The following is an 18,768-nucleotide window of genomic DNA, read 5'->3' as shown; positions in this document are numbered from 1 at the left end:
GAATTTGCAAGTTCTATGTCTTTGAGTGTTTTGCAGGATTGAAGAAGACATTCTAAAAAGCTCAACATAAGAAGCAAAGACATGAGGAAAAGCAATTCTATATAGAAACAAGCTCATGAAAATTGAAGCAAGCTGAGTGCTGTGAAGCTTCAAGATCAGAAGCAAGAAGGAAGAATGTTCTGATATTCTTGTGATAGAATATGCTCTAACACATTCTTATTCCTTATATGTTCTGATACATTTTTTGTTTTCTATATGCTCTTATACATATTTTATGTTCTGATGCATTTTATGTGTTCTGATACAATTTGTTGTATGATCTGACACATACTATATGCTCTGAAACATATTTTATGTTCTGATTCATTCATGCTCTGACTTTTGTCGTTTAGTTTGTTCTGAAACATTTCAGGATGTAGATATGCTCTGATGATGCTTTGGTACATTCAACAATATTCTCATACAACCTAGCATGCAATGATTCAAGAAGAAATTCAAAGCTCTGAAGCTGTCCTATGGAAGCAAGAAGCAGAAGCTCTGAATGTTATGAAGATCTAAGCATATGTGATCGTCTCAACTGAAATGGAAAATACTCAGGGAAGTATTTTATTTATAAATTTCTTCCAGTATTTATTTTAGGGGGAGATTATTTATCTCAGGGGGAGATTGTTAATATAAGGGGGAGACATATTCACACACTATGTTTATATACTTATGCTATAACTGTGTAAGTGTCTTTAGCCGTCTGATATTCTGATTGCAAATTCATATCATTTATATATGTTTTTGTCATCATCAAAAAGGGGGAGATTGTTAGAACAAGATTTGTTCTGATCAATATTCTTAGTTTTGATGATAACAATGTATATAAATTTTGTTTGAGATAATGTGGTACTCTAATTTTATGCAATTTCCATTTCAGGAAATATATAAATAGTATGCACAAAATCAGCACAAGAAGCACTGTCTCAGAAGGTTCAAGTATGCAACATCAGAACATGCTCTCGCAAGACATCAGAAGATGGTCAAGTAGAATCAGAACATGGTCTATTGAAGCATCAGAAGAACTTGAGATCAAAAGCAGAAGCACTGAAGTTCTCATGGTATCACGCTAGAAGCACTTGAAGGTCAGAAGACAAGAAGATGCTCTGCACCAAGCTATTTGACTCTGATGATATTCAAACATTGTTCACACAAACATCAGATCAGAAGCAAGTACAAGATGGAAGGCTATGCTGACTGACAAAAGGAACGTTAGAAGCTATTAAAGGCAACGTCAGTAGACACAGCAAAATCAAGGCTCGAGGTAGTTGACAAAAGAGTAAAACATTAAATGCAATGTTGTACGGATCATGCAATGCATTAAATGCTCCCCAACGGTCATCTTCTCAAACGCCTATAAATAGAAGTTCTGATGAGAAGCTGAATACAACATTTTGCGCAAACATACAGAAACGCTGTCAAATTCTAAAAGCTCTCAAACTTCATCTTCAACCTCACTTCATTACTGTTGTAATATCTTAGTGAGATTAAGCTTAAACTTAAGAGAAAAATCACAGTTGTGATAATAGCTTATTAAGAAGCATTGTAACTCTTGTAAGAATTTGTTTACATTTATTTGTAAGAACTAGAGGAGATCAAGTTGTGATCGGAGTCTCTAGAAAGTCTTAGAGGGTATCTAAGCATTGTGTTCCTAGAGTGATCAGGTTGTGATTAGAATACTCTAGAAGACTTAGAGGTTATCTAAGTGGAAAACCATTGTAATCTTGTGTGATTAGTGGATTAAATCCTCAGGTGAGGTAAATCACTCCAAGGGGGTGGACTGGAGTAGTTTAGTTAACAACGAACCATGATAAAAATCATTGTGCAAATTGTTTTTAACTTAAGAGTTTTTAAGCTACACTTATTCAACCCCCCCCCCCCTTTCTAAGTGTTTTTCTATCCTTCAACTGCAACTTGTGGACCAATTTTTATGCTTCTCTGTAAGGATCAAGAATGTAAATGGACAGAAGAATGTCAGAAAGCTTTTGATGATAACAAAGAATACCTGCTGGAACCTCCAATTTTGAGCCCTCCGGTAGAAGGAAGACCATTGATCATGTATTTGACCGTGCTTGAAGATTCTATGGGGTGTGTCTTGGGTCAACAAGACGAGTCTGGTCGAAAAGAGTATGCCATTTATTACTTGAGCAAAAAGTATACCGACTGTGAAACAAGATATTCATTGCTCGAGAAAACTTGTTACACTCTTGAATAGGCTGCTCGCCGACTAAGGCAGTAGATGTTGACCCATACGACTTATCTCATATCCAAAATGGATCTAATCAAATACCTTTTTGAAAAACCTGCTTTAACTGGAAGAATTACCCGCTGGCAGATGTTACTATCAGAGTATCACATCCAATATCGTGCCAAGAAAGCCATAAAAGGGAGTGTTCTACATGATCATTTGGCATATCAACCCATTGATGACGACTAAATCTTGCAAGATGACTTACCAGATGAAGAGTTCATATATTTGAAATCAAATATTATGGAGAACCTTTACCTGAAGAAGGGCTAGATCCTGAATCCCGATGGGGTTTGATATTTGATGGAGTTGTTAATGCCTATGGTCGAGGAATTGGGGCAACCATTGTTATGCCACAAGGTTCTCACATACAATTCACTGCAAGACTAATGTTCAATTGCACCAAAAACAGGGCGGAGTATGAAGCTTGTATCATGGGATTAGAGGAAGCCATTGATCTTAGAATCAAAATTCTGGAATTATATGGAGATTCTGCTCTAGTCGTTAATCAGATCAAAGGAGAATGGGAGACTCGTCATCTTGGTTTAATTCCGTACAGAGATTATGCCCGAAGACTATTGACCTTCTTCAAAAAAAGTTGAATTCCATCACATACCTCGTGAGGAAAATCAAATGTTGTTGTTGTTGTTGTTTCCATCTCTCTTGTAAGACCATTGTTATATTTTTGAATAACCTTCCTATGCTGTCAATCAATTAAAATATTTATTATCTATTATTTATTGCATTCCTCGGTTGACAACATTGAGAAATTTATTCATAAACATAGTTTAAATTGCATGTTACTTTCAATTTCTTACAATTCACCATTTTTTTCTTCAAGTAATATATTACCTCGATTTTTTTTATAAGACTGAGGGGAAAGTTCATATATTATTTTATTTTTAAATTAAAAATGTAACAACCTTTCCCCTTGGTTTTTAAAAGAACTGAGGGGTATAATTGGTCAGTTAACCAACAATGAATTTTTGCCTTACGTTCATATAATAACAACGCCTAAGATATTGCCAACATATCAATCCACAAAAAACCCTCTACATTCTATAAGAACGGGTGTACATGAGGAAGAATTTAAGAAAGGGACAAGGCAACCTTGGTACATATAAGGGTCATCGAGGGTCATCGAGGGTCATCGAAGTACCATTTTCTTTTGATAGCATACAAAGGGACAACCAAGTCATAAACTACTTTCAAGAGTTACAAGGTAGAAACAAACAAAGAAAGCTATTAAAATCCAAGAGTGATCATCAAAGCTTAGTGAGAAGTATCCATATCATCTTGAGTCTTCTTCTTCTTCTTCAGCTTGACCTTTTCTAGCTTCTCAACAATACTCTTCTATGCAGCTTCTTTTGGAGAGAGATCTTCTTCCTTTTCTTTTCACTTTCATATTTGGAAATAGTAGCATCCTTAGCTATGAGCCAAGTGTCCTAAAGGAACAGTTGATCATTCTTCTCTTTCAACACTTCTTCATAGAATTCTTCCTACATTCCTATTTCAGCATCAGAATACTCAAACTTCTTCTTCCAATGGTCTCTTGATTTCTTCATTCTTCTTAGAGCTTCTTGGATACTTTCAATTGTTGAAGGAACTATAATGGGTGGAACATACTCTTCAATTGGGGGTGCAGATGTTCCAGGGAGAATAGGCATTCTCATTTCAGCAGCTCTGGTAGTGACCCAACTATCAAAGGGCTCAGGGGAGAGATCTCCTTTGGTCTTCCAATCTTTGATTTCTTTTCTATGGCTTGGATGCTAAGCATTAGCAATCCTTTCTCTAAACTCCTTGTTCTCAACTCTTTCTTCCAGAAAGAATCCCTCCAATAAATTGCTCCTTGGTCTTTTGTCCATGGGAAACCCAAATTGACGAAGAGCTAATACGGGGCTATAGTTGATTGCTCCTTTTGTACCAATGAGGGGAACATTAGGGAAATCACCACAACAGTCTAAGGTCTTCATTCTACAAAAGTGATTGTTTGTCCAAACAATCTCAGTGTTGGTAAGAGTCATGATCTTGTGTGACCATTTCAATCCTTCTTTCTGGCTCCAGAATTCAGAGGTGTCAGGCAGATGGATATGTACCACTTGTATAACAAAGGAGTACAACAGGTAACCATTCCCTTTCCATAGGAATTTCTGAGATGAATAGAATAGTAAGTGTCCCCAAGTAAGGTAGGAACAGGATTCTTCTTCATAAAGATCTTGATGGCATTCATATCAACAAAGTTGTTAATATTAGGGAACAAGAACAATCCATACACCAACAAGGCAAAAACAGCTTCAAAGTCTTCTTCCTTTCTTTCTTGTGACAAGGTGAGAGCTTTCTCAATTAAGAACTCAGCAGGTAATCCAGGTAATCTTGCTGTAGTCACCATGATCTTTTCAACTTCTTCCTTTCTCAAGTGAGTAGATTTTGCAATCTCACCAAGCTTGGGATCTTGTTCTAAACCAGTCAAAGGAACTCTTCTAGTGATAGGTAGCCCAATGATGCTTGAATACTCTTCCAAGGTAGGAAATAGTTGATAATCAGGGAAGGTGAAGCAATGATTCAATGAGTCATAGAAATGGAACAAAGTGGGGAGGATTCCTTCTTCCATCTTGGTTCTGAGGAGATACAACAATCTTTCATAATTGCTACAAAACTTGTCTTGATCAACAATCAAAGATCCTAGCTTTCTTAATTCTTCCACCTCTAAACTCTTGAAAGTATATTTCTTGGTTTTTCTTCTTTCAGGTTCCATCCCTATAATGTTTAAAAACAAAAGGTTTCTTTAAATTCCTTGAAAGATATAATGTTTTTAGATGCATGGATGAATGAATGCAAACATAGCAAAAACATGGGCTTGAGGGTTCAAAGTCACGAGCATGGAGCCAAAGGTCTACCCATCCCAAATGTGTGTACTATGGTTATTTTGTACCTGTAGATCAAGGTTCTATTGTTTCCCAGACTCAAGCAGCCCAACTTGGATATTGTAAACTTTGTATCAACATACTCATTTGAACAAAATCCAAGAGAACCTCATATGAGCGTAGCCTTGTGTAACAACTATTCTGAAAATGAATCAGACATAGTTTCCACACTACATCTTAATGGCCAAGATTGGTTAAGGGTTTCTAGGTCCCCAGCTTCTACAGCCTAGTTGAACGCAATGATGTATTCCCAACTACATGGTCAACAAAGTTACTTCCAAAGAGGCCTCCACTGAGCGATGGGTCTCAAATTAACTTCTTCGGGACTACTCCCTTGAGATTAAAATGACTATACCAGTCTCCTATAATAAGTGTACACTCTAAATCCGGGTTAGGATTTATCTCACCACAAGGGGCATGACTCCCTTTCCCAATACAACCCAATAAAATAACAAGTAAACACATATGAAAATAAAAGACACAAATAAAAGGTTAAGTATAAAACAAAGAAAATAACAAAAGGTAATAAAAAACAAAGATTGGGTCAACCCTTCCAAAGATGTACCAATAGTTTGATCAACATCCCCAACAGAGTCGCCACTTTTCTGTAGCGGTGAATTTGGTGAGACTAGAGTCATGGGAAGACTTAGCTCATTGAGTCGCCACCGCACTTTATTGTTTCCAAAATTGAATGGGTGAAAGAGCGAATAAAACCCACAGAAGTTTTTAAAATCAAAACTAATAAACTTATCAGAGTTCTGGCTACGGAGGGTTTGTTATACAAGAAGAAGGTTTTAAGCACCCCTCATATCCATGGTACTCCATGGGAACCTCTTTGTTTTTGTGTTACTATCTTTTGTTTATAAATAACCTTTTTTTGTGAAAAACCTATGTGAAAAACTTGTTTGAAATAGAGGATGGGGATGGGAAGAGAAGTTTTTGAAAGTGAGCTCGATAAGATATCGCATCTTAGGCCTACATACCCCTTAGGTGCAATAGGGAAGTCAGAGCTTCTGTAGTTCCTCTTTTTTTTAAAAAAAGGGAAAAAAGGGGCCAAAGTGGCCAAAATCTTTTTGGGTGTGAGCTTTAAAATACTCACAAGTTTTTAAAAGAGGGTTAAACTTTAAAATACTTACCAAGTTTAAAAGAAGATTAGGCTTTAAAATACCTAATTAGTTTAAAAGGTTAAGCTTTAAAAATACTTAACAAGTTAAAAGGGTATTAGGCTTTAAAATACCTAATAAGTTTTAAAAGGCTAAGCTTTAAAATACTTAACAAATTTTAAAACAAATCAACGGAGGACCAAGCTTTAAAATACAAGGTCAATGGGTTTAGAGAAGTTTCACCGGGAATAATTCATCTCTTAACACCAAGGTTTAAAAACAAGAGGGTTTTGGTTAAGCTTTAACAATACTAAACCATAAACAAGTGAAAAGCTTTAAAATACTCAACTTAAAAAGTAAAAGAATTTGGAAAAGAGTTTAAGTACCTTGACAATTTAGTCAATATCATTTCCATCCTTTAGATAAAACATCAAGCTTAAAATATTAACAACAAATACCTCATGTATGTACAAGAACAAACAAGTAAGTGTTAACAAGAAAGAGATGGATGTATCTAAATCCTTGGATTCAAATCATGTATGAATGATGAATGATTAATGTGATAATTAAATATTGGGTTAGATAAACAACAATAATAACAAGTACAAATCACATGGATATAAAATCAACAAGTATGTATAAGACAAAGATTAATAATTAAGCACAAGACATGGATTAAAATCAACAAGTATGTACAAAGATAAACATGGATAGACAAAGATCAACATGTTGCAAATTTTTTGTTAGGGTTTTAAACCTAAGGTTTTCAAATTAGGGTTTTAAATTAGGGTTTTTAAACACACCTAAACCTAATTAATTTTAATTGTTAAATACCAATTTCTTTAAGATAAATGGCCTAAGGGTACATAGATAAGTGAAAGACATTCTAACCTAACCCTAAACAAGTATTGACAAAAATATACTAAGTCACTTTAGAGAAATATTCAAAAAGAAACATATTTTTTGTTGATTTTTTCATATATTGAAAGATTCGTTTTTGATTAATTTTTTAAATGATGATAAAATAAATATTTTTTGGATTTTTAGTCATGGTATTAAAATACATTAATTAAAGAAAACACACAAAAAAGAAGGGATTAAAAAGATTAATTTTCCTATTTTTGGTGATTATTCAAAGTTATATAAAAACCTAAATGAACAAGTGATAAAAAGAATAAAACTTTTGTCTTCAACAAGGTTTGAACTCAAGACCTCAGGCTCACCACTCAAAACATACACCACTAGGCCAACGCGCGTGTGGTGACTAGAGAATGCACCCAGTTCATAAAATATGAAGTTTAGTTAACATGGTAAAAATGAGAAAATAAAACAAAAGTCTGGGGCGAGGGGGATTCGAACCCCGGAGTTTGAGGGAAAAACGACTAAGGGCGCATTGGTGACCAAGTGAGTTAACGATGTATTCAAACAATACGCCTTGCAATAAATATAAAATAAACTTGGTCATGAATGGAATTTTTCCAGACTTCATCTTCTTCCTTGAACTCACGAAGAACAACCATGGCGCCAAGTTAGGGCTTTTCTTCTCTACATAATTCTAAACAGAATAGGAACAAGTTTCAATCAAAATGATGCTTAAACAAGTATGCACGAATTCAAGGTTCTTACCTCTGAAAATGGCTTCGTGCAGAGCTATTCAAGGGACCTGGGAATGCCTCAATGATCCAAACAGCTTCTATTAACCTCAGGGAAGCTTCTAGGATGCTCAAAAAGTCTTGAAAGTACCTGCAACCCAATATTCGATTTCCACTTGAAAGAGAAAAAGTTATGGTTAGTGTGCTATGAAAATGGTGTTACAGATCCACAAAAGTTGTTTGGTTATCTTCTATATGATGTTTAGAAGCTAACAAACACAAAAGTCCTGAAAATGCACGAGTAGATTTTGTTTTGGCAAGTTTGAGTTCAAAGGTCCTTTAATGGAGTTTTGAAATGGTGATTTCTGGTTCAAGGCCTTTGGTAGGTGTTTGAGTGTTATGGATAGTTTCTATATGTGATATAGAAGCTATTTGGAAGGTTATTTGAGTGGCTGAGTGTTTGGTTTGAGTTTGGACAAGTTATGTGCTTAAAAGCTTTGAAAATGGACCAAAAATGGTGATTTTTGGTTATGGACCCTTAGAGAGATTAAGGAAGGTATGGACAGCTTCTAAATGGTATTTAGAAGTTGTTCAAACTCTTGTTTGACACCCAGAACTGGTGGAACTCAAAATCACTTTGAAAATGCAAGCGGTAAAAAAGAGAATCTCAAGTGAGGTAGTGACTTGGAGAATTCTGGTGTAAGTGATCAAGGGAGTGATGCCCCCTATTTATAGGCAATATTTAGGGTTTGTGGGAGGGAAAAACTCATAATTTTGAAGCTCACATGTGATCTTGTACCATGTTGCTTCTTTGTGAAGAAAATGATAAAGTTATGGTTCCCATGGTGAGTACAAACTTTAAGCATGATTGATATGATCTTAGAGGCTTGCTTGTTGGATTTGTATTGCTTTTTCTGCAGAGGAGACAAGTTAGAGGCTCAAGGAGAATTGACTTTGTGCATAAAGCCTCTTTACAAGAATGGAAGTGTGAACTTTAGTTCCAAAAATGGCATGAAACTTGGACAATGTTTAGAACACTTGGTCCATAGCTCAAAAGCAAGTCAAATCATCTGAGTTTGGCCATTTGAACAAGTTAAAATGGTTGTACTTGAGAGATTCTTTCAGATTTGTAAGGGTTTTGGTCTTTGTTCTTCACTTTCTTCATAAAACTTCTTCATTTCAAGTGTTCATGGTGCCATATTGACAAAATCATATCTCATGAATGGAGCCATGGATTTTCATGCTACTTAGCTCTTTGGAAAGCCCTTGCTACATACTTCAAATGAGTAGTTGGAAGTTTCCTCAAACTCCTTTTGGATCATTAAGAAAAATGGCCATAAAGTGGAGGAAAAACTAGGTAAAACACTTAGAAAATTTTCCAAGTTTTTTGAACATAAACTTTGTTTGCTCAAAATCACTTATAAATAATCACTTTTTGCCAAAAGGTGATTCTGACAAAATGATTTTTATTTGAGGAGATCTAAAACTTTGATGTTGGAAATTTTTTGAGTTGTGTAGGTGAAATTTTGAGATCCATGAACTAGGTCAAAATGCACTTAAAAAACCCTAGTTTGACTTTTGTTGACTTTTTGATTCTTGATGAATTCTTTAAATTTCCTTTGATAAAATGTCTTCAATATCCATATGATGATGATTTGGGCCCTTAAAGGTTCATGGTTGACTATTTTCTTCAAAAGTCAAAGGTTGACTTGCACAGTTGACTTTTTCCAAATGAATGACTGTCTTGTGATTTTCAAATGAATCAAGTCATTCTCTTCAAATTAATGATGTGGATGGATTATAATGTTGATTTGGATGCCATTGAATCATATTTTGAGTCTTGGAACCATCTCTTGATTAAAAGTCAACCTTCCATAGAAATTAGGTCAAAACCCCTAATTGGAGCTTCTGATGTACTTGAAGGTGATTGATCTTGATTGAACCATCTTTGGGCCTTGATATTGATTGTAGAACCCTTTGAATCATGGAAGAATGATGAATTTCTTTGTGGACCTCAAAACCCTAATTTTCTCAACTTCTCCTTAATCAGTCTCCTGTCTTAGGACACAAGCAACAAACAACAGTTTTTTGTATTTTTGGTTAGCAAATGATAAATGCATGATAACAATGATGACAATGATGATCCTAATATTTTAAGCTATGGTGGGATCTCAGTGGTCAAAAATTGGGGTGCAACAATTAACAATAAAAGAAATTAATAGACGAATAGATTCTAACTTTGCAACTGGTGCAAAGGTTTATGTATAGTCAATTCCTTCTTGTTGATTATATCCTTGAGCAACTAGTCGAGCCTTGTTCATTACCACATCACTTTTCTCATTGAGATTGTTTCTGAAGACCCACTCAGTTCTAATTATGTTGGTTCCTTTAGGTCTAGATACAAGATCCCAAACATCATTTATCGAGAATCAACTGGGTTCTTCCTTCATGGTTTTAATCCAATCTTTATCCATCAGTGCTCATTAATAGACTTATGCTCTATCAAGGACACCAGGCCTAGAAGCATCTCTTTAGATGGCTTAAAAGATGATCTAGTTCTGACATGTTGAGTCTTGTCGCCTAGAATTAATTTCTCAGAATGTGATAATCATTGATGGTGCTTTCTAGAGGGTGTTGGTACTTCAGCTACTTATGATTGATCCTCTTATAAGTCGCTGATATCTTGTCCTCCTGCAGTAGCTTCGTTACCTTCATTGCCTTAATAGGTGATAACGCGAAAACATATAGCATTTTAGGCTTAATTTACATGGATTATTTCCCTGTTTTATCGATCATATTACTTCACATTGGTATTTTGCTGTGTTTTCAGGTACTTATGATTAATCAAGCCAAAATGAAGTTGAACAATGAAATGGAGAGAAAATGTGCAAAAAGAACACACTTCTGCTGTCTAGCAGAACTGTCTGTCAAAACTTGTAGGTAAAAGACCTGTTACGACCGCAACAGGGTGTGTTGCATCTGGAACACATGGATAAGTTATGCCCCTCAGCACAACCTTGTAACGACCGGCACAGGTAGCCTTATATCAGATATTGAAGCCCACGAACAAAAAGGAGAGCGAGTTTGTTTTGAAGAAGTCAGCACACGACTTCTAGTGCTTCCTACATTTTAGGAAGACCTAGCTCACTATCAGATTATTATAAAAGGATTGGCAATTGCAATCTGTCTCTCTCTCTCTAATCACCTTTTTTCCCAGCTTTTTAACACTTTTCAGCATTCCTTTTGGTTCACTACTGCTATTTCCGTTCCAACATTTTATTTTCATAGACCTTTTTATTCACTACCCAAAGTAATAGTTTCTCACATTGAGGAGCTATTACACTATAGAATTAGGAATTGTTATTTAAGATTCAAGTTGTAATTGAAGAATATCTTGTACTTGCATTGAAGAATTATCTGTTGAAGTATTCAGATTATTTAATTCAATTCTAGGTTCCCATTTATATGCTTTTGATATTATTTGTTAATGCCTTGACTAATGTGATAGGCATTTATGTTTGGCTAAAATATAGTAGCAGAAATATGTAATAGGATGTTTAGAACTTGCAAATATAAATATGAACAAAACCGGTACAACATCAAGATGTTCTATGGAATGTCACGACATGTTCTATGACATCATGTCTTATGTGACATTGCGCTTGCTAAGCTGATATATAAAGATTCTATATGTAATCAAACAAATGCAGAATATTCTAATGGAATATTATGCAATCCTATGTGGTGCAGATTTAAAGGTCAAGAGAATCAAGTCAGAATCAAGTCAGAATATTGAAGAATAGATTGTTTCTAATTATGGAGATAATTTAGGAAACTTATGATTGAAGACCTTTTTTTAGCAGAAGTTTTCTGCTGATTTGTAACAGCAAATATAGATGTGATTGAAGGCCCAAGTCCAGTTGGGAATAGGTTATAAATAGGAAGCTTTGTAACCTAGTTGAGCGGGCAAGCCAGTTTTAGAAAGATGTAGTCTTTAGGGTTAGCCTTGTAAGTGAACCACCCGGATTGTGGGATGGTCACAGATTTGTGCCTCGAAGCCTGTAGGCAAGAGGTTTATCTTACTCACTCAGAAGCTGTGAAGCAATGAGGGCAGTTTTGTTCTTAGAGAAAGCGTGTAAGTAACTCCAAGTTGTGCTTGTTTGTGTGCTGAGAATGTTGGTGAAGAGCTGTTGATGCAGTGGCTGAGGTGTTGACTGCTAGACATCATTGCGATGATTGGGAGTGAGAGAAGTTTCTCATATCTAGGGAGGCACTAGGTAGAAGGGTCACTGGGTAGTGATTAAGTGCATAGATCGTCAACGGGTGTGTTGGTTGTAGGGTCTACAAATTGATACTCCTAATAGTGGACTTCATCCCTGGCTTGGTAGCCCCCAGAGTAGGGGTAAACAATTATATTGTGCTTTTATTGCTTTCCTGCACTGTTATTTGTATTCCTACCTTGTTTGTTTCAGAATGTCAGATCAGATGTCAAGACATTCTTATATGACATATGAGTCTGCTGTAACCAGAATTTCATTATTGTATACCATGCTAATACTGTCATCTCCATATCATTTATTTTGTATGAGTGAAACTAATAATATGTGTGGTTAAATAAATTAATACTAGTATGTAAGTCATAATACTTATGGAATTCGGTAATAAATCGACATAAAACTTTTAATAAAAATACCCTTCCGGTCTCCGATTTCTAAACTTCATTTAACTACCCTTGTCACGAGAGTGAAAGGATTTTTAATACGATTTTACCACGAGAGTGGGAAATTAACTAAGGCTAGATCCCGCATGCAAAAGTGTGGAGATCGATTCGGATAGTAGTAATCGAACATTAGTTTTTAAATACACGAAAGTGCTTTAACAATCTAATTAGTCTCTATTTGCTTTCAAAAAAATATTATTGGATTTTAAGTGCATTCACTAGGTCAAGTAATATAACTCGTTCTTTGAACATGAGAATGAGAGATAAAGGTTTTTAAATAAATGGTTTCTACTGAAAGATATTTTTATAATTACAAACTCTGCCAAATGATTTATTCAATCCAAACTTTATTTAATTTCCGTTTTCCCCTTAATCCAAACAAACATCGTTGTAGCTAAACATAGTAATAAGATCGTTCTATATTGACCCTCAGTCTCTGTGGGTTCAATATCTTTTAAGACTAGACGACTAGACTGTATACTTGCAGTCGTATCCCGATAGACCTATAAAGTCACGATCAAGTTTTTGGCGCCGCTGCCGAGGACTGATTAGTCATTTAGAGCAATTTTTCTGTTGCATGTTTAGACTAGAGCAACGAATTTTCCTTTTTCGTCAGTTGCATGCCAAACACTCTCTCATAAGGCGAAGCTTTAGAGCAACCGACAAGCGAACCAGAACGCCTTCTTAGCGTAAGATGAGTAGTCAGGGATTACTGTCTCAATCACGCAATTCCTCTTCCTAAACCAAAATTCAAGACTGATTGTGAATCTGATTCTTAATCTATCTCTGAATCAGAATCCGAACCTACATCCAAACCAGATATCAAACCTGACATAAACATGGCCGAAGGACCACGAAATCGTCCACTCAGAGATTACGCTGCTCCATCACAACAAGAGCCTCACAATAGTATTGCTGCCCCTACATTCAACCAAAAAGATTTCAAGTTGAAACCATCATTGATATCAACCATTCAACAACACCAATTTTCAGGAAATCCTACCGAGGATCTCAACGAACACCTGACGAAATTCGTTTAGTTTGCTGATACAGTGATAGCACATGCGTTTAGTTTGTAATCCGTGCCATAAAACTCTATCACAATGTGGGAAGAGTTGAATATTGTGTTTTTAGCATGATATTTCCTCGAAGCAAAAATGTCACGTTACGAGCCCAAATCAACAGATTCAGACAAAAAGACACTGAATCACTCTTTGACGCATGGGAGCGATACAAAGACATGATGCGGATGTGTCCACATCATGGATTAGAAGACTGGCTCATCATCCACGCATTTTACAATGGACTCTTGCACAACATAAGATTGTCAATAGATGCCACTGCTGGTGGCACTCTTATGGATAAGCCATACGACAAAGACTATCAACTTATCGAAAACATGGCTCTAAACCATTATCAATGGGGAAGTGAAAGAACACTTGTGGAGAAGTCTCAAACCAAAGGCGGAATGTACGAAATTAGTAGCCTAGATAAATTTAATGCTAAGCTAAATGCTCTTACCCAAAAGATAGATAACTTGACTCTACCTCCCGCAGCCACCGTGGCTGTTGTAACTCCTAACTGCGAATTATGCAGAGTTCCTGGACAAGCTGCCTCTGAATGTCAAATCTTGGCAAGAGTCTTAGTTGATCAAGTTAACTAAGCTCAATAACAAGAGCGAAACCGAAAATGAGTGTGGAGAAGCATTAGACAAAGAGAAACCTTACGTGCCTCCACCACCATACAAACCACCAATTCCATATCCTCAAAGACTCGTTAAGACAAAAAATGAAGTACAATTAAAAAAATTTGTAGAACTTCTAAATTAACTAAACATTACTGATCAGAAAAATAGCAAGTGTACTATTTTTGCCTCTGTAGTAATAATAGGGAAAATTCCCCGAATGTCGATCTCAAGGACTGCGTAGGAAATACAGATTCGTAAAATATGATTCAATTGAACAAAAACTAATGTTTTGGTTTTGGGGGATTTAATCCTTGCAAAGAAAAATAATGAGAAAAATAAATTGATTTTTGTTATCAAATATATGAGATGCTAGGGTGAGTGGTTGATTTGGCATGTAACACTTCAGAATTAAGATCTCTTCAACAAGTTCATAACATTCAGTTACCACATCCTTAGGGTGTTTCCTCCTAAGTCCTTAGTGAGAAAACCTTTGGTCTTCCAACCTAAATCCTAAGTCCTTAGGAACCTAAATTGAAACCAAGCTTTTATATAATCAGGATTATGTGGTAATTATAGGTTATCCCTAGTCCTAGGTGATATCTACTATAGTCAAATTATGCACAAACCCTAACAACTACAGTCCTGTCTTTGTTAGCCATAGATTAATCCTTATTTGACCGATAAAGAAAACAAGAAGAACATTGCATAATTTAACTGAATAATATAAACCAATGTATTGACGAAATCACAAATTCATCGTTATTACAAAACCAAATCAGGACCACCCCCTAGCATTGGGGGGTTTAGCCTCTCATAATATTCAAGAAAGACATAGTAAAGAATTTAGACATTACAAAGATAATTGGGAACTTTGATCTTCAATGGTGTCCACCGTTGAATCTCTCCGTCTCCGAAACCCTTGATGAAGCTATCTTCTCTCTTCTGTGATTTTCTATCGTATGATTCAAAAGTCCCTAAATAATTTTCTCAAACTCAACTAAATAGTCTAGGTACAAATCTCAGCCAAAAGAAATGTCTAAAGTGCCCTCAAGGTGGAGATTTAATGAAAAATCCCTAAAATTGGAAGTTTTCACGCTCTCAGCAGCATTGGCCATGCTTGGACGCACGGGTGGCCGTGCTGCTTTTTATTTTTATTTTTGCTCCCAGCCATCCTGACACGGGCCGTGCGTGGAAGCACGGGCGGCCGTGCGTGGTCCCTGGATTTTGTATGGGGGAGGGTTGATCATCTGACACGGGTCGTGCGTGGAAGCACGGGCGGCCGTGTTTGCTCCCAGTATTTGTATTTTTTCTCTTTCTCTTGCTCCTCTTTCTTTCATGGTTGCTTGGACATTTAAGACGACTCGTTCTGACCTGAAACTTGCACACAACTAACCAAACGGCATAAAAAGCATCTAAATAACTTAAATTAAACAAAATGCAAATAAAACATAAAAATAATCAAACATGAAATACTTAAACAAAAGCAATAAAACATTTATCAAAGTGTTACCGAATCAACAAATTTAGACCGAATCCATGATAGAAATTAGGTAGAAATGGTGACCGATCACAACCCCAAACTTATCTCATTGCTTGTCCTCAAGCGATGCAAGAGACCAAACAGAGGTCACCCTGGATTTTTCTTTCCACAACACTGCCGATGTTATTCACAACTTGCGTCTACCTTTCTATTAGAATCTCTGGCTTGCCGAACCAAATCAGAGTACCTTTTTAGCCTGCAAGCTTTTTCACACTTCTCACCAAATCTCTCAGGGTTAAAGTGTTTTGCACTCACAAAATAAAGATATGCAATATCAACTCTTAATTTTGAATAAATTCTACCTTCACTACACTAACAAAGTTCACACACTTTTTGAGGTCTTCTGGGTTGTAATGGGGTTTAGGTACGGTGGGATACACAAGGAAATGGATAAACAAATGGTTTTGGGTTCGACATTCATGTTGTGTTTTTCGTAATTGTGCTCAACTTGTTACATTGGGAATTTATTCGACTCAGACTCTTTTGCTTCACTCATTCTTCCGTGAGTGCTTAATGTAACTGAGTCTTTCATTCGGGCAAGTTTTTCTCTTTCTTTCTCTTTTTTTTATGGGACATACATTCATATGTCTCAAAAATTTTATTTTCCTTTTTTTTTTACTTGCCCTCTTCTTTGATGATTACTACCCCAAACTTAGATTTTAGCACAACTCTGAAAACCACAACATTTATGCCGAGTAAAGGTTGGAAGTGTTTGGCTGCGGGTTACAGATATGGTTATAACAAACAAAAGGATATGGCTCAACTGGGGTGACAACGGATAAACATATAATTTAGGATGGCTAGAAAGGCTCAGGTGGTAAAGCAAACAAATGCCTCAGTGTGTGTCCTCATATTATGTTGTGTCAGTAGAACATACGCAAAATCAGAATGATAAAGTCATACCTGAATCAACTCTCATGATGATTATTTGTTGTGTTTGGCTTTTTGTAACCTCACCATGTTGGATAAGCTTACAGGTTCCAAAGCACTCCTCGTGTCATATGGCTTTTTTTCGGTGCAGGTATACCATACAATCCTCTTGGTCCAGTATCAGCAAGTTGCGTCCAACAATTACTTTTCTTTCGGCTGCATCAACTTCCAGGGTGCCTCGGGGGAATAGGTTCAGGTTGCACCTTTCATCCACTAAATACCATTCATCATTCATTCGGCATCCATAAGTCAATCTATAACACAATGTCAACATAACACGCAAACAAAAACAAAAATGGAAAACAACTAAAAGCAAATGAAAAGAACCCCTCCCACACTTGAACTAAACATTGTCCACAATGTTTTAGAACCAGCCTTGGAGGGGTTACTTACAGAGGGTATTGCACTCCAATGATCACTTCCGAGCTTTCACTAGAGATGCCCTCTTTTAGTTCCTGAAAATAAAATAAACAAACAGAGAAATAAATTATTAAAATTGTGGGTTGCCTCCCACGAAGCGCTTCGTTTAACGTCGCATGGCTCGACGGTCCATTACCCTTTATTATGGAGGGTATTTCCTTTTCCAAACTTTGTTGCTTGTTACTTTCTCACCCAAGAACTCGTGAAGATAATAAGCATGGACCACTTTTCTCTTCAACTCACTTCCCGCATTCTTCTTGACTTCCTTAGCCTTCTTCGGATTTTTGATAGCTCCCTGAGTTGTTTCCACCCGAGAGGCTATGCTTGAGACTTTTTCTTGGAGTTGTTCAGGCCTTTTGTCTTTTTTTCACTTTCCGCCATATCCACAGAAGTTTGATCATTTACACCTGTCCTATGTTTCTTAACTCCCAACATCTTCAAGGTTACTTCTTCATCAAATGATTTTAGCGTTAGTGTCCCTTTTTCAATGTCAAAGTTGCAGCGGCCTGTCAACAAAAAGGGTCTCCCAAGAAGGATAGGTGTTTCTTCGTCTTCCGGAATGTCCATGATGTGGAAGTCAACAGGGAATACAAATTTGTCAACCTCCACTAGTACATCTTCCGCTACCCCATAAGATTTCTTGGTGGTGTGATCAGCGAACCTTAACTTTTTCTTACTTTCCTTAACCTCTCCCAATTCAAGCTTTTTGAAAATAGATAGTGGCATTAAACTTACACTGGAACCAGAATCAATGAGTGCCTTTTTGAACATTCGATTCTTGATAGTGCATGGTATTGCCACAGCTCCAGGGTCTTTCCTCTTGGTTGGGATCTTCCTTACTGACGAGACTAAACCGCACTTCTCAGTTGCAATCTTTTGTTCTCCTTCCACTGATCTCTTCTTTGTCATTACCTCCTTCAGAAATTTCTTATACAATGGCATGTGCTCAAGTGCTTCGAAGAAGGGTAAATTCACCTCTAGCTTTTTGAACAATTCAGTAAATTTCTCAAAGTCTTTTTCTTTTGAATCCTTCTTTGTCACTCTGGAAGGGAAAGGTAGTTTGAGCGCCGGTTCAGCCTTTTTCTTATTTTTTTCTTCAACTGGTTTAACCTGTGGTATCACCACTTCTGGCTCTTTTGGATTTTCTCTTATTTCCAAATCCACCTCTATTACCATGGGGTCATCTATTTCCTCTTTTTCATTTCCCGATGCTGCCACTTTCTTACTTCTTGTAGTAACAGCATTAATATTCTCTTGATCTTTCGGATTTTTCACAGTTGCGCTCGGAAAGTTACCTTGTGCCTGTAGAGTGAGATGTTGTGCTATTTGACCCACCTGAACTTCCAGATTTTTTATTGAAGCTGTGGTGTTCCTGTGGTTATTTCTCGTCTCTTCTTGAAACTGAGAGCATTGTCCAATCAATCTCTCAATAGCTACTTCCCACTCTGCCTTCTGAGGATTTTGTTGTTGATCTTTCCAAGCGAAGTTGGGATGATTCTTCCACCCTGGATTATAGGTGTTAGAATACGGGTTGTTTTGCCTCAAGAATTTGATTTCTTCAA

The 18,768-nt window shown here is 36.5% G+C and overlaps 2 protein-coding genes across 2 annotated transcripts; one reads left to right on the top strand and one right to left on the bottom strand.

Moving 5' to 3' along the window:
• Positions 1-4,331: 4,331 nt before the first annotated feature.
• LOC131643145 (uncharacterized) lies at positions 4,332-5,045 on the bottom strand. Its single transcript, XM_058913298.1, has one exon. It carries the CDS (start codon positions 5,043-5,045, stop codon positions 4,332-4,334), a length of 714 nt encoding a protein of 237 aa, XP_058769281.1.
• Positions 5,046-13,468: 8,423 nt separating this feature from the next.
• On the top strand, positions 13,469-14,292 carry LOC131643144 (uncharacterized). The gene is made up of 2 exons (XM_058913297.1): positions 13,469-13,668; positions 13,764-14,292. Exons 1-2 carry the CDS (start codon positions 13,469-13,471, stop codon positions 14,290-14,292), a joined length of 729 nt encoding a protein of 242 aa, XP_058769280.1.
• The last annotated feature ends 4,476 nt before the right edge of the window (positions 14,293-18,768 follow it).

The sequence above is a fragment of the Vicia villosa genome, unplaced genomic scaffold (genome assembly GCF_029867415.1).
Source record: "Vicia villosa cultivar HV-30 ecotype Madison, WI unplaced genomic scaffold, Vvil1.0 scaffold7, whole genome shotgun sequence".
Taxonomy (NCBI): Eukaryota; Viridiplantae; Streptophyta; class Magnoliopsida; order Fabales; family Fabaceae; genus Vicia; species Vicia villosa.
Note: the sequence above shows the minus strand (reverse complement) of the source record. Positions and strands in the feature narration are given on the sequence as shown.

Bases quoted from the DNA above. Each gene is read 5' to 3' on its own strand.
- LOC131643144 (XM_058913297.1), top strand. From the start codon at position 13,469: ATGGCCGAAGGACCACGAAATCGTCCACTCAGAGATTACGCTGCTCCA. The intron at 13,669-13,763 runs GTTTGCTGATAC...TTGTGTTTTTAG, and splicing joins CACCTGACGAAATTCGTTTA to CATGATATTTCCTCGAAGCA.
- LOC131643145 (XM_058913298.1), bottom strand. From the start codon at position 5,045: ATGGAACCTGAAAGAAGAAAAACCAAGAAATATACTTTCAAGAGTTTA.